Source organism: Mixophyes fleayi, chromosome 2, assembly GCF_038048845.1.
Source record: "Mixophyes fleayi isolate aMixFle1 chromosome 2, aMixFle1.hap1, whole genome shotgun sequence".
Taxonomy (NCBI): domain Eukaryota; kingdom Metazoa; phylum Chordata; class Amphibia; order Anura; family Limnodynastidae; genus Mixophyes; species Mixophyes fleayi.
In genome coordinates, this window is record NC_134403.1 from 253,789,916 (window position 1) to 253,807,051 (window position 17,136).

General features: G+C 39.7%; 1 protein-coding gene across 2 annotated transcripts; it reads left to right on the forward strand.

The window, feature by feature from the left end:
* The first annotated feature begins 8,073 nt into the window (after positions 1-8,073).
* Positions 8,074-11,305, forward strand: PTAFR (platelet activating factor receptor). Of its 2 annotated transcripts, XM_075198129.1 has the most exons (3): positions 8,074-8,225; positions 8,735-9,756; positions 10,270-11,305. In XM_075198129.1, the coding sequence occupies exons 2-3, from the start codon at positions 8,781-8,783 to the stop codon at positions 10,320-10,322; spliced, it is 1,029 nt and encodes a 342-aa protein (XP_075054230.1). In that variant the 5' UTR covers positions 8,074-8,225; positions 8,735-8,780; the 3' UTR covers positions 10,323-11,305. The 2 variants fall into 2 exon arrangements, with proteins under 2 accessions (XP_075054230.1, XP_075054229.1); XM_075198128.1 differs by having other exon boundaries at positions 8,735-11,305.
* Positions 11,306-17,136: the final 5,831 nt, after the last annotated feature.

Below are 17,136 nucleotides of genomic sequence, written 5' to 3' on the forward strand. Positions count from 1 at the left end.
AATATAGAGGCCTATTTATTAATAGCCGCATCCCCCCCCCCCCCCCCACCCTCCCTGCTAATTATCATCCCTTATTGTAATGATAAAGGATGATACAACATTCACATTTAAAAAATCATTCTGGGACAGCGCATAAGACAAGCGGCTTTCCCGGCTATAACTTTAGTTTAGCAATAACTCCGAGATCCAACCTGGAATTTTCTTAGTTGATGGACCATTTGCCATATATCTTGTGGCAGGACAGCCAATTGTTCCAGATTGGAGTGTAAGTCTTGCCTGCGTGGGAGAGGTAACTTGGCAATGTTTAGAGCTTCTAAAGCCGGTCCTCTGTCTTCTGACAGAGCAGAATCTTCTTTACTTCGTAGTGAACTTTAAGGCTCAGAGGAAACCTCAGCTGTATCTCAGATGTTTGTTGCATATTTTTTGGTTCAGCAGTTTCAATAAGTGCCTTTGATATATGCAAGGTATCTACTTGGAATATTTGGACTTTGTGTCTATTAAAGTTTTAACTGTCCTGTCTAGATTTCTGGATGTTTTATCCAACAGTGTAATAATGGAGGCAGCAGATTATGTCACATAGCTTATCAGCCTGGGATCCTGCATCAAAGAACTCTGTTCACCCTATGAAAATCAATCTGAGTGTTGGGGTGCTTTTCCAAGATTTCATTAAAAAATGTCTTCTCTCTTCTGTTTATTTTTATTTTTGTTGAGTTCTCTGGAAAGACCTTTCAGAAAAAAAAGATGAACCTAAGGAAGCTCCTGCTGTCGATGTGGCTTACATGTCTACTTTTTAAACACCATTACAACTTAATTCAATCTTTTCTTATTAACTTTGAAAGTCTCTGGATTTGAGCAACTTTAAAGCTTGCCAGAAGTTAAGTGACTTGCTGCTATTAATTGTTCATCTTTTTCTAAATCCATTCAACATATAGCAAAATAAAACCCAAAGATCCCTTATTCAAAATGCCCTCAAACTGAGACAAGAAGTCCTCTTTAAATGAAGTGGTATTCCAGGTTGAAGGTGTGCGCACAGGGTGTTCCAGGTGTGCCTTGGTGGAGGAACAGGTGGTTCGTTTATAGTATACTGTGTACGCTAACTGTACACCATAGAGAAGCGCCATGGCTGCTTCTTTCTCTATTCCAAAGGCCACAATAAATACAAGATGGCCAAAAAAGAGCTGCTGCATATGCCCAGTCACAGTAGCTCCTCCCAAGTTCCTTTGTGGAACTGAAGACGTCTGGACTCAGTGTGCAGACTCCAGAGGTGAATGGAATAATGCTGCGGCCAGTATCTACATATGTTTTATTAGTATATGTGTTTAATCATCATGTGTGTGCATATATGAAACTGGGGGCACTACTGCAAGTGCAAAATATCAAATTGGGGGTACTTCTGTTTGGCATAACATGAACTGAGGGCACCTCTGTTTGGCATAATATAAACTGGAGGTACTATTGTGTAGCATAATATGAACTGGGGGCACTACTGTGTGGCATATCCTGAACTGGGGGGGGACTTCTGTTAGGCATAATATGAACTGGGGGTACTTCTATTTGGCAAAATATGAACTGAGGGCACTACTGTGGAGAATAATATGAACTGGGGATACTACAGTGCGGTATAATATGAACTAGGGGTAGCGGTAAGGGAATTGAGGGAGATTGATGGGAGATAGGATGCTATAGGGGAGATTGGGTGGGACATGATATGGGGGGAAATTAGGGAGACATGATAATAGAGGGGGATTGATAACATTAAAACATTGTACTCAGTTGTGGGGAGGTCATGAATCTGGTGATTACAATTCATTATATGGTCAAGTTTATTCAAATTAGTCAGAGAAGGCAGCTGAATATGTCATCAAAATTAAAGTCTTCTCATGAGGATCACTGTGTGCACTGTGTATATGGGCGATTACTATTGTTTGTATATACTAATTATGATGAAGCTTGCAATGCAGGCTTCTGTTTAGTAAGTGTGTATTGGTTCAGACAGGTAACATTACATTGGAGTTTGAAATTTTTAAAAATACATGTAAGCACAGTGAGCAGTTACCCTATGCCTGTAGCATTCTTCCTTGTTTTCCTATTTCTCAGAGAACACTGTGACTTGTTTATGAACAAGTTTATGAACAAGGTAATACTTTATAGCAATGGATCACAAACTGTGCGCCTAGGCTCCCTGGGGTGCCTCGGCAATCTCTCAGGGGTGCCTCAGCCAGATCCTGTGGTAAGCAAGGTAGGGGACTACTTGGTAATTATTTTGGCTTAGGGGTGCCTTAAAAAAATTATGGAGACCTAAGGGTGCCTTGAACTGAAAAAGTTTGGGATCCACTGCTCTATAGTAAAGAAACCGATCACCATTGATTAATCAAGTGCAAGCTACACAATGAAATCAAATGTCTTGTCACGGCACTTTACACTGGTTAATACCTTGCACCCACTATTGCCGCTTAAACAAAGGTAACACTCATTTGTATATGAAACTATAATAAATACGTCATACTTTACAGGCACAGCTTCAGTCATCCCTCTGTGCCACCAAACCTATGAGTGTATGTAGGAAAATAAAAAAGGCTATTCTCCTTTTATTTTTTAATTTGAGGCTGAAGCTTCGTGTAGTTTGAGAACTCCCACACTCTGGATTATTTGCTATTGCATTTACTAACAATCTCATAGAATGAAAATGAATGGTTATGCATGCAGTATTTAGAACAGTGATTTCTAAAGCTTCAAAACGAAGTACATAAAAACATACTGAATAATTGTAGTAAGGGCCTTAATGACAGATAGGTTTTTGTATTTGGAAAGAAAATCCTCTTTCTACAAAATTAATTAGTCCATTATTTATCTTTATGTAAAGAGGCTATTAATAGTTTATAGTGTTAGGCTGACGGTCTGATCACCAACTCACAGAACAAGATGGCAGAGGTCTTCACCTATAGCAGCCGCCTTTCCCTTAGAGCTTGATATGCTCACTGGTACTCAGATGCCCCCAGGACTTAACTCCAGGCATAGTGTGAGTTGGTAATACAGGCCCGTAGCGGCAGGCCAGGAGGCTGGATAGAAGGCAGTGGATAGTCAGATGGTAGCTGAGGTCAAGGGTCACAGGCAAGCAGAGTAGTCAATAAACACGCCAAAGGTCAGGGTCACAGGCAAAGTAGCGGAGTCCAAAGTACAGGCCAAAGGGTCACGGGCAAACAGGCAGAGTCCAAAGTCCAGGCAGGGGTCATACACAGAAAATCCGACAGGCAGAGTATCCACAGGAGAGGATCCAACAACAGATAGCAGGTCAGCCCTCCCTGCCTTAAATACACAGACTAACCAATCAGGGCTCATCCCTGCAAGTTACAGACAGGCCAGGTTAATTGCTAATGTGCCCTGTTAATCAGCCCACAGGCTGCAGCTTTGCACATGTGCCCGGCTGCCAGACTTGCCGGAGCGCATAGAACCTAATTCGGCGTCCAGCCGTTGCCCTGGCAATGGTTGGCCCGAATTTCCGGAAGTGACGTCCCGGTTGTCATAGCGATTGCCGGGACGCCAGAGAGAGGGGCGGTGAGTCGCGGCGGTGCCGTGGCGCCTCTCTAACATATAGTAAATGTAATGAAGTCTAGAAAGAGTATTTACAGGAATGTCATAAAACTTGTATTTTAGTATTTCAAAGAAATTATTGATCATAACTTTATGTGCCAAGAGGCTAAAGGTAGAATATTTCATTAACATTTGGCAGGTTATCATCTGTATAAAGATTTTGCTGCTGTCTGTCTGGAAGAGATGATATCGTAGAAAGGGGGTGAGTGTTCATTTACCATGTTTAGTTTTTTTCAATTAAGGGAATGGAACTGAGATGATCATTCACACATTATTGAAAGCCCAAGCCTAGTCCTTGTAGCAAAAAAACAGTATGTAGCCAGTACTTCCTCTACTCACAATAAATGATAACAATGTTATTAATTTCATGACAAATCACGGGTAATGAAGCAGTAATACTAATTAGGACAAGTGTGCCAAAATACCCAACACCCGTTTCGGTGCTCACATAGCTCAAGTCTCTCTGTTTTCTTGCACATTCTGTCTTTCCAGAAAACTCTCCTCTCACACCTCTCTCCATCCCCTATTGCTCCCACGCACATCTCTGACTTCCAGCCCATCTCCTTGCCTGTGTTATCGTTCCTTCCTGCCTCTCCTCCCTGCTCTACTTACTGCAGAGGCTGACCATTGCTCCACCCCACGTTTCCATGACAGCATGATGTCCTGGATTCCCAGCACAAGACAACCTTGCTACAATTAAATGTAGTATTATGCCAAATCTTCAATAATATTAACACTTTGCCTCCTACTATGTAAGAATCTTGACAAGGACACCCATAATGGAAATATGTAAGACATAATTATGTAAGGCATTATTTTTGGATTTCATAGCAAGGGCTAGATATAATACTGATCTGCTTTTGCCTTTAAAATATTTTTAGCAAATACATCTTATAACCAGTGATAAACAGGAAAGATTACTATGAATTCAGAATTATATTTAGTGTGTGTACATTAGTTCTGAAATTGTTTATTTCCTTTCTTCACTCTCCAAAGAAATATATGAAGTTTCATAACAAGATTATGTCTGTCCCCTGATCCTGTTTCTTTAAGCACAATTACAGTGTAGTTTATGTCTGAAATAGAAATAAAAGTATGTTCTAAATATCTGAAAAATTATTGAGGATTATCCATATTAATTTCCTGTTAATATGGATTTCAGAAGTAACGAATGAGCATATCTCTGTTGCTATTTATTTTCCAGCCCTGAAAATGTTTGTTGTAAAAATGCAAGCAAGGGTAAGGTGTGCCCATAATGAGGCAATGTGAGGAAGTTGCCTCAGCAACATGATTAACAGAATAAATAACGGAACTAATTTTCATTTGCATAAAAATCTACTTTCTTAACATAAATGTATAATTTAGTGATATTTAACTTGTTGGTAGGTGTAATAAAACTGCTTACTTTTCATTTCCACCTTAGGCACTAGAATGGTAGGCACGTTCATGGCCAAGGGTCATATATATTTAGCCTCTAAAAACATCTGTCGTGCAAACTTTGAAAGCCATGTTTCATTAAAAAACAACTTGTGAAGCCCTGTTTGGTCTTTCAGTTCTGAAGCTGAAAGTCCAAATGGGACTTGGCTGCCAATGCATTGAAGATCAGTCCATACGAGATGGACCGGTATCACCTGCCACTACCTCAAAAACTGGCCTCATAGGAGCAGCATGGGCTCCAGTACTAGTCCTGTTATCATCATCACCAGCTATTTATATAGCGCCACTAATTCCACAGCGCTGTACAGAGAACTCACTTACATCAATCCCTGCCCCAGTGGAGCTTACAGTCTAAATTCCCTAACATACACATACACAGACTGAGAGAGAGAGACTAGGGTCCATTTGATAACACATATAAAAAGAAAAGAAAAGGGGCAAGAGATGAGTATTGAGGCACTCCAGTCTTTAATAATCACTATAATAGTTAAAACCAAAAACTTTATTAGGTAATATTAAAATATAGTTGTTGACCAGAAGAGTATAGGCGAATTATGTAAAAATAGGGTGAAAAAGTAGGAAAAGAGTAAGTGATTAAAATAAGTAGATAGACCCTGGGGTGGGACTGATCACAGATATTATATACTCCAAGATTTAAATCTCCTATGGTGACAGCGCACAGGCGGCCGCATCACGTGACACACGATGCGGCCGCGTCCTTATGACATGGCCGCATCGTGTGTCACGTGATGCGGCCGCCTGTGCGCCCCCCTGGCCAAAACCTGCCAGCCCGCGCCTGTTCCCATGCTTGTGTGGGTTTCCCTACCACAGTCCAAAAACATACTGGTTGGTTAATTGACTACTGACAAAATTCTCCTTAGTGTGTGTGTGCTTATTAGAGAATTTAGACTGCGAGCTCCAATGGGACAGGAACTGATGTGAGTGACACATGTTCTCTGTGCAGGGCTGGTTGCGCTATAAAAAATAGATGATGATGATAATTTGGAACACTTTTCTGAACAATCACTTCAATGTAAATTTAAATACATTTGTACAGTCCATTGTGCTTATTAGGTTACTAGTTGCCTCCAGAGATTTAACATCATCTTAGTTTTCAGCTATGCACTCAGCGCGGCGGAACTGACCATTTGGAATCTTAACTCACGACTCTGGAATTGTGAAAGCTTTTTTTCACTGCACGTTATTTTTTCCGGTTTGCTTTCTGTACATGGTTGTACATTACTACATCAAGAAAATGTATTCCTTCCTTGGGGCTTTCACAAATTGTTAGTAAATCTGATAATGGGATGCTTAATATCTACATATGGAAACTATTTCACTGAACACTACTCAGTATCATTGCATATGAGGGGACGGGGAGGGCTGGCTAATTTCAGCCTGGGGGGCAAGACTCGACTCAGCAGCCGATTTTAAAGAAAAAAAATGCAGGTGGCCCAGTGACCCAGCCCTAGGTAGCGCATTATGGGACCGTCATGTGGGGACAGATGCCCCCCTGCCCTCCAGCTCAGCCTGCCCCTGTGAGGGGAACATGACACATTAATTTTATCACAGAGAAAATATTCATATTTATGAGTATGTACAGGAATAAAGTTTTTTTTTTCTATGGTATGTGCAGAAAAATATTTCCAAAGTCCTGCACTGCCAGTGTCCATGCACAGTAATTTTTATAATAATTTGTTTCCATATGATCATGTCTCAACAACCCAGTATACCAACTATATTATGTGATACAGATGCAAACAAATTATGAGGCTGGTTTAGTCTGGAACAAATCCAGTTATTGTGTTCAAAATTTGCAACAGGAAAGACCATTTTGTCCTGGAAGGGGGTGAATGAGGGAATATAATGTCTGATCTATAGGTTTTAAGGGGTGCAGCTCATCTCAAATCTAAAATGCAGTGTAAAAATAGAGCTGACCAGTATGTGTGTGCAACATGCAAGAAAATGCAGTATGAGGCTTGCATGCAAAAAAAAGGGGGGTCGATCCCATAGGGCAGTGTTGGCTAACCTGTGACACTTCAGGTGTTGTGAAACTACAAGTCCCAACATACCCTTCCAGCAATAAACTGCTATATATTGGCAAAGCATGCTGGGACTTGTAGTTTCACAAACACCTGGGGCTAGATTTACTAAGCTGCGAGTTTGAAAAAGTGGGGATGTTGCCTATAGCAACCAATCAGATTCTAGCTGTCATTTAGTAGAAGGTACTAAATAAATGACAGCTAGAATCTGATTGGTTGCTATAGGCAACATCCCCACTTTTTCAAACCCGCAGCTTAGTAAATCTAGCCCCTGGAGTGTCACAGGTTAGCCAACACTGCCATAGGGTGCTGCTTTATTACACTCTTACATCCTCAACACGCTTTGTACAATTCCCACAATTATGCTTCACAGACTGGGTCAATATTTGCTAGTACACTGACTAAAAGAAAAGTGAATAGATTACACATAAAAGTGTTAAAGTTGTATAGCAGTCAACAATGTAAAAATAAACAATTCCAGTCCATCTAGGGTCTACAATTAAGCAGAGATTGCTTTGTGAAATGTTTTTTTTCCATAGGATAGAGCATAATTAAGGTACTTAAAGTACACAGCTCTTAAATCTGGACATACAACATTTAAAAATACAAATCAGCAGAAATGTTACACAAAGTCAAAATAATGAATTGCAGGATAATATCAAGGAAACTCACTTTTATATACCTTTTTGTATGGACAGGTTGCATACTCTTCATTATGAATGATATGTACATAAAAAAAAATTACTATGGTCTTTAACACAGATTTGCATCTAAGCTTTTTACTGTAAATCATATCCTCTATGGTATGACTGATTTTATAACCCCTTGAGGCATACTACAGCTGTGCAGAAAACCTATTGACCATGACAGTGCTCAAAATGACAGTGTTGAGGACTCTTAAGAAAACACAGATTTATGAAATGCTTCTTACGTCTCACCACTTCTCTTTTTTTTTTTCGTTAGAAGTTGCAGGTTTCCTGTTCCCTGTCATTTCCTTATACTTCGTCTTCTCAGGCTTTTCAAGACAGCTATCAGTGGCATGTCCAGGAAAGGATTCACAACACTGACAGTACATATTGGTGCAGTGGTGACAGAAAACCCCAAGAGATAATAATAATAATAATAATAATAATCTGGAAGTCTAACACAGATAAGGTAATTAATCATTTTACTTAATCACTGCACTATACAATATGCTGTACAATAATACCTGTTTATTTGGGAACAGGGGATGTAAGAGGTATTATCTTGAAAATCTAAATATTTACAGAATTTATATTGCTTAAATATTTTTTTCTATATCTTTTATATCATACAATTTCAGTAGACATCTTATTTTGATGCTTTTTTTTTTTTTTATCAAAGCACTGTACACTATAGTGCATGCATAGCTTTCAGAAGAGCTATTTGGAAACGGTTCCTATGAGCTCTTTTGTCAGCTACAGATGGTTTGGAAAAAGAGCATGGTTCAGATCAAGCCAGTTCTAGGCCAAGTAAAGGGGAAGGGGCATTTAGTTTTGTAGACATCACAGATTGTACAGAGCATGCCAGTCACAAACATTGATTTTCTTATCCAAATGGAAATATGTCCCAGTCACCCAGATGTTTAAACTATATTCACAGAAATGTGTGTTTCACTATGTATTTTTATATCTTCATTATAGGATCCAAAGAATTGAGGAGTGATCTTTAAGTCTGATTTTACTGAAAATGTCTCTGGAGGCACATAACATCACAGAGGACCCATGCACTGTGGATTCAGAATTTAGATACACCCTCTTCACGGTGTCCTATAGCATTATTTTTGTCTTTGGATTCCTTGCCAATGGCTATGTACTGTGGGTTTTTGCCAGACTTTATCCTGCCAAGAGACTGAGTGAAATTAAAATATTCATGATAAATTTGACGGTGACTGACCTCCTATTTTTGGTGACACTGCCTCTCTGGATTGTGTACTACAATCACAGAGGGGATTGGATCATGCCTGAATTTCTGTGTAATATAGCAGGCTGTTTCTTCTTCATCAACACATATTGCTCTGTTGCCTTTCTTGGGGTCATCAGCTATAACCGGTACCAGGCTGTAACCCGACCTGTAGAGACTGCCCAATCCACAGCCAGAGTTAGAGGAATGTGTGTCTCACTATGTGTGTGGATACTCATAGTTGGTAGCTCTCTATACTTTCTTTCTTCACCTGGTACCAACCAAGTTCAGGATAATGATGGTAATAACTACACTCGCTGCTTTGAGGGATACAACATTGAGAACAGAGGTCCTGTGGCTATAATTCACTTTATTCTAATTGCTGCCTTTTTTCTTGCATCCATCATTATAGTTGTTTGTAACCTGGTGATATTTAGGACTTTAATCACCCAAACAGTGCAGGCCAGGCAGAGTGCAGAAATGAAGCAACGTGCTCTATACATGGTGGGTGCTGTTCTAGGTGTTTTTGTGATATGTTTTGTCCCACACCACATTGTACATGGACCCTGGACTCTGACAGTTCTACGAATGTGGCATGAGGATGACTGCAGTTTCCGCCAGACCTTAAATGATGTGCATCAAGTGACTCTGTGCCTCATGAACACCAACTGTATGCTAGACCCCATCATCTACTGCTTCCTCACCAAGAAGTTCAGGAAACACCTATCTGAGCGCATCCAGAACATCCAAACGAGAAGAAGTCGTAAGTGTTCCAGAAATACCACTGACACAAACACAGAAGGCACCCTGCCACTTAAGCACACTAGCACATTTGACCTCTAACACGAGGAAATACTATGAAAGATTTGTGTATTAGTGGAAGTAAATTAAAGTTCAGATATGTCTGTCACTGAGACAGTAAAACTAAAGACTGCACAGGGACAAATGACATCTGAGGTTTGCGGCTCAAACAAAAATGGGAACGTTTAAATGGAAAATAATGATTAACTTTTACCAGAATTTGCAAAGTTGCAATATTGGAAAATTTAGCAAAATGTACAAAACAAATTCTTGTGCTTCTTGAAGGCTTTTAGGTTATCAAATTAAATATACACAGGTACATACATGCTCTCCATTGCTTTTTGAAACAAAAACATTTTTTACATGGAAATGGTGTAAGAATGCAATTTTTTTTTGCAATTAAAGACTCAATGTAGCAGTTTTAAATATTGAAATGGACACTCTTCTGTACCGTCTATTTTTTCTGTGTCCTCAGGAGATCAGGTGCCAGCGATGGACAATCCCGAAAAAGTCAGTATACCACTTTGAGTCATGAAGAAGTAACAAAATCAGGTTATGGACTTTTTTTGTGCAGAATATACATTTAGAAATAACCAAATATAGACATTTTATCCTTGTTCTAAGCATGTAACTGCAACCTAAACAAGTTTATTTTCTGCTATTGCTGATCATGGAGCATTTGGACTCTGAATTGTCAGGAGGATTTTGCAAAGGGTGAAAACGTCTCTGGATCAAATATTACTTCTATCGAACAAAGTGAGTGAGCTAGCTAAAAGACTTCATTCCTATTGTATTCAGAGGTGTCTTGCTTTTAAACAGCAGTGACAGAGGTTGCAATTTTTCTAATGCGGTGCTGTCTAAATATTTCAGTAAAGAGGACCACATTTCTGTTATAACGTGTCTGCGGACCAAATACTATTGGAATACATCCATCTTCCAGCAAAGTCTATACAGCTTTCTAGAAATGTAACATGTTTTACAGGGATTAAAAAACAATATGTAAAAAGTATATAACTTTCCTTGTTTAAATGCATGTCTAACCACACCTTCCTGATTGAAATACCTTACCAAATAAAACATTAACCTTTATTAACACATTTCACAATATTTTATACTGGCTTACACTTTTACACACGTACTATATAGATATTCTTTCTGGTATTACCATAGTTGACACCTGTGCAAATTGCCATATTTATTATATTGCATATATCATGTATGATGAATATAACCAATGTTAGTAAGCAAAATGGAGTTCAGTTTAGGTCATAAACACATTCATCACTAACATGCAGTGAAAATTAATCTAAAACAACTGTACTTTTTAGTCAGCTGGTGTCAGCAAAGTTTCACCATTGCATTCATTGCTAAGACTTCCTCATGGTAAGTTTGTTCCCTCTTATGACATAAAGGCATCAGTAAAAGACTATTAAAAAAAACCTTTATGTTCTTAGATGAGTATATTAAAGTACATAATTGTATTTCAATTTGTGTGGAAAGGTGACAAGAAATCACAATCTCTGACACATGAACAAGTCTCTTACTATATAGTATGAATAAATGGTGAAATCCAAAACAGCGCTTCACTTTTAACAGCTGCCCGCTGGAATTCAAAGCGGTTATACACAAATTCCCAATAAGTAACAGAAATTATTAGAAGTATATAAAAACCTACAGGCGCATATTAAATATTCTATTTAAAGTATAGAAAGGGAAAATACTTAAATGGTATGACGGTAGTCCTCAGATTCTTGTTTCTCATATTAGTTCATGATGTCATAGAACAAAGAGAAAAGAGCAACATAGTGTAATACAATCAAATACTGCATAAAACAATAACTATGTTCTAGTAGATAGAGGCAAAAGATCTTCTTTTATATGCAGACTCCCCCTTTGGTGGGGTACTCACAAGAGTTAGATGAACTTCAAGCCCATCAAAGTGTAGTTTGTCTTTTCTTTTCATCAAATCTTTATCCATGGATATGTTCCATTAGTGTACATCATGTGTGCTACACCAGCAGATAAAAAACAAATAAAATGTACCTAGTATGATACTGCTTTGGTAAAATTTATTGATACAATCACAAAATAAAAAATATAAAAAATATATAAAAACAAAGTATATCTACTCCTACCAGATAGACAGAATAATCAGGCAGTTGGTATAATTCCACAGAGCTTTCAATAGGTCACAATGTAGAACAGCCAGAAATAGACATCCATTCAATGGTAGGGATAAGATAAAATGATCAGTGAACCAGCTCCAACATGTTTCGACCTGAACAGGTCTTTTTCAAGGTGCATAGTCTCTATATACTTCTAATAAAGTCTCTTACTATATCCAGTCAAAAGCATGTTGAAGAGTGACCATTACATTGTATCCTACATATAGGAACATTGGGCCTGATTCATTACGGATATTAACTTAAGAAACTTCTTATTTCAGTCTCCTGGACAAAACCATGTTACAATGCAAGGGGTGCAATTAGGATTTTGTTTTGCACATAAGTTAAATACTGACTGTTTTTTCATGTAGCACACAAATACTTGATAGCTTATTTGTACATTGAAATTGAAAGCTGATATTTGTGTGCTACATGAAAAAACAGTCTGTATTTAACTTATGTGCAAAAGAAAATCCTAATTTGCACCCCTTGCATTGTAACATGGTTTTGTCCAGGAGACTGAAATAAGAAGTTTCTCAAGTTAAGATCCTTAATGAATCAGGCCCATTGTTCCTGAGCTGATGTGATATCAGAAGACAGAAATATATTGTACATAAGTACAATGTTCAAGTACCAGACTGAATATGTTTTGTTTGGGTTCATATACACTGTATTACCTTTTTGGACCCTGTATTTCCTTCATTTAGTTACCAAACTGCATATTCATACAGGGTCTGTCAAAATAGGGTAGGAGCTATTAGATTTACCACAGTAATATATGCTTAATGTAAACCCAGCCCCACTCAATTTGTCCTGGAGAAGTTCATACCGTAAAGTAATCACACTCTGGACAACCTTTGTTTTAGACTGTCAATTAGATTGTCAATGACAATCTACTGTATTACAAAACCGCTACTCTCCTGGTTACAGGTAATGTAAGTAATGGATGTCACACCGTTGTTCACCTTTTCTCCATTCTCTATTGTTTGCTAATACTTACCATTGCTGAATATTGCATTTTATAATTGCTTAACAGTTTCACATTTTGTAAATGTATTTTACTGTGTAATTGTAAATAAAAATACAAAACAATAATAAAACAAATAAAAAAAACCTCTGTCTTAGGTATGGGGACAAAATATGTCTGGTAGTGAGATTAATTTTGTATATGCTAAGTAAACTATGCAATTTAAAATGTTATTTAAGACACCAGCACTGTGGCACAGTGGTTAGCATTGCTGTCTCACAGCACCAGGACCATGGGTTCAATGCCATCCAATGCACCATCGGTGTGGAGTTTGTATGCTCTCAGTGTTTACTCTGGGTACTCCAGTTTCCAACTATAATCCATAAACATACTGATAGGGTAATTAGCTGATGACAAAATGTACCCTAGTGTGTGTGTGTGTGTGTGTGTCTGTGTCTGTGTGTGTGTGATTGTATGATAGAGAATTTAGAATGTACTCTCCAATGGGGCAGGGACGGATATGAATGATTAAATATTCTCTGTAAAGTATTGCACAATATGGTGACACTGTACAAATACACAATAAACAGGAAGGATTTCTCTGAGATGACTCAGCTGAGAGAATGATGGATAGAATGAGACCAACTGTGGTGGTTCAAGTACGTTCTTGCAGCAATCTCGCCCCCACAAGTGGTTATGAGATTGTTTTTCTACATGGAGTTCTACATCAATGAGACCCTGTTTGAGGACTGTAAGGTACAATATAAAAATAGGCTTCCACAATGGCATATGACTGAAGTGGAAATACATTCAAAAGGTTGTAATGGGCCCAATGCGAAAGTACCACCTAGATCACAAAATTAGGGATAGTAAAACAGTCACTGTCAATGGTGAATAGTTTTCAATCCTATTAGATTTGCAGGAGACGCTGCTGTTAAAAGTTGATGTTTTCTAAGGCAAAAGAAATCAGTTTTTGCGGGATAGAGACCAACTTGTCAAGGATCTAAAAAACAAGTGTTTAATAATTTACTTTTTATAGTTTGACCATCTGTTGTATAGACAAAACAGAGACATAATAGAGGCAGGACTGATCTATTAAGAGTCACACAAATGCACCAACAATTAACTTTACTGAAGTCCACGAGTTGTGTATTGACTGACTAGAGATGGTCTTGTTTGTAAGAGAGCAGTCAGTGCTTTTTGCGTCAGAACATAAACATTTTAGAATTTAAAATTGTGCATATTTCTTGGACAAATTCATATACTGCCCAACTAGTGATTGTATCACTATACGGAATTGGTAAACAATTGTCAATATTAAAATCTATCTCAATCTACTTGGTTATGGCCTCTATACCCCTCCATAACTAATAAACAATCTAAATATGCCTGGTTTCAGAATGTATGTGCTACATTGGTGGTTGCAGAGACAATCCAAATGTAGCAGAGGAATTATTATTGACGTTGTGATAAGCACCTAGCCTGAAAACCTTACCTGTGATTTGTAAATTGACTTCTTTGGCCCCTACATGCCTGTCGGTTGGGAAATTCTTACTGTGAGAAGATGCCACCTCTAACCGGAGTAGGAGGGGCTTACAAATGCTACCACCACTGGTCTCCTTACCGACATCCAGTACCGGGTTTCTTCTGGATAACTGACATTGCTAGTGTACCCCGTTACTGGTGTACCTGGGCTAGGACCCCTGACCTCTTCCTATGGATCACGGTTGCTGTGGATAGATCCCCCCTGGCCTGTCACACTGGCCAGAGCTGCTGGGTAGCGAGCGCAGCGGTGGTGCCGGAAAGCTGGGTCCAAACCTCAGAACAGCTGGGAACGGATTAGAGTTGGGTCAAATATGTAGATTACAGGGATAGAAAAGTTTCCAAGCAGGTCTTTGAAGCAAGTGATGGAGGTGTCTCGGAGGATCCGGCTCTTCCTGCCGAGACAGTCCATCCGCATTGTTGTGAGCCTTTCCTTGCTTGTGAATAATGTGAAAGTCATAAATTTGAAGGGCAAGGCTCCAGCGCAACAATCTGCCATTTTCACCTGAAGTGTGTTGTAGCCACTTTAAAGGATTAGGATTAGGATCAGTCACCACTGTAAAATGTCATCCATACAAATAAGGTTGAAGTTTTTTCACTGCCCAAACAATGGGCAAACATTCCTTCTCAATTGTGGCACACCCCATCTCCCGTTTTAGCAGTTTTCTGCTCAAATAGGCCACAGAGTGCCCCTGCCCATCTAGCCCCACCTGGCTTCCAGTCCATACTGTGACGTGTCAGTTTGCACAATAAAGTCCTTGTCATAATTGGTCGCCAACAGTACTGGAGCACAAACCAGGGCTTCCTTTAACGACTGAAATTCCAGCTCATAAGTAGGTGTCCAGTCAACTACTTTGTGGAGTTTCTTCTTAGTGAGATCTGTCAGAGGCTTCGCTACAGTGCTAAAGTCTGGGACGAAACATCTGTAGTACCCTGAGGTCCCTAAGAAGGCCAGTACTTGTCTTTGGGTTGTGGGCCGGGGCCAGTCTTGGATTGCGTCTACCTTAGCTGGTTCTGCCTTAACCCTACCACAACCCACACGATGACCCAGGTACTGCAGCTCTGACATCCACAGTTGACACTTGCCTGCTCTGATGGTCAGACCTGCCCAATTGTAAAGCGCTACGGAATTTGCTGGAGTTATATAATGTGGAAAGAGCCCGCTACTGCAGAAGCACACGCGGACAACAACTTCCTTTTTATGGTGCTTTATTGCCAGGATGGTAAATGTTTGACACCATATACTTGTACAGCAACCATGGAGACCCTAAACACTAGCTATACATAGTCCAGCTCTCTCTCAGGACCAGCCAGCTCACCCAGCATTGGTCTCCCTGAACAAATGAAACAAACAAGCTTTTATACATGATGCTCCTCCCCCAGCCTTAGCTTGATGGACAGGTGACACACCCACCTTCTCTTTAAAAGAAAACACCCATCACTGCCTCTGTTTGCACAACCAGACACGCCCTGTCTGTTTGCTGAGAGGAAGGATTTCAGATCATGTAAGTTTAACCAAATTTAAACTATTACTTTTCATACAAAAGTCTTCACTCTAGGTGCATTACTGCACAAATGTTTTACTCTACTTCCCTGCTTTCTCTGTATATTGCCACCTAAATGCCTCCTTTTGTTACATATCCCTCCCCCTAGCATCTCCAAGTCGGGGGACGCGGACTTAGCGAGGAGCGCCTATTTTTGTGACAATGCATCTGCATTCTTGTGCAGAATCCCAGGTCTATGTTCTACTGAGAACTTGAAAGGTTGTAGTGCCAAGAACCAACGGGTTACCTTGGCATTTACCTCCCAAATGCTCTGCATCCATTTAAATGGTGCATGGTCTGTTATTAAGGTGAACTCTCTGCCTAGGAGATAATAGCGCAGAGCTTCTGTAACCCATTTTATGGCGAGACATTCTTTCTCCACAGTGGCATATTTTTGTTCCCTTGGAAGCAACTTACGACTTAGGTACAGGACAGGACATTCTTCTCCTGTGACAAGACTGCACCTAAACCAACACCAGAAGCATCAGTTTGGAGGAAGAACCTCCGGGTAAAATCAGGTGCTTGTAGAACTGGGGAGGAACAAAGAACTAACCGAAGATCAGACCAGGCGGTTTCTGCAGAATCAGACCAGGTTAATCTATCTGGACAACTTTTTTTTAACATGTCAGTAAGTGGAGCAGCTCTAGTGGCGAAGTGGCTTACAAACCGTCTGTAGTAACCTACTAAGCCTAAAAAGGTTCTTAACTGTGACTTTTTTTCTGGTCTTGCCCAATTTTTGACTGCCTCCACTTTGTCTAGCTGGGGTTTTACATGCCCTCGACCAACAATGTACCCCAGATATTTGGCTTCTCTCATGGCTATGGCACATTTCTCTGGGTTAGCTGTTAACCCTGCTGACCTTAATGAAGCTAAGACCGCCTCAACCTTGGCTAAATGTGATCCCCAGTCTGGTGTATAAATCACTATATCGTCCAAGTAAGCGGCTGCATAAGCTGTGTGAGGTTGTAGCAATTTATTCATGGCCCTTTGGAAGGTGGCAGGTGCCCCATCCAACCCAAAGGGTAGGACTTTATATTGATAGAGACCATCAGGGGTGGAAAATGCAGTCTTTGGCTTGGCCATGGAAGTCAGGGGAACTTGCCAATAACCCTTTGTTAGATCAA

Excerpts from the sequence above, each read along its gene's own strand:
- PTAFR (XM_075198128.1), top strand. The coding sequence starts at position 8,781 with ATGTCTCTGGAGGCACATAACATCACAGAGGACCCATGCACTGTGGAT.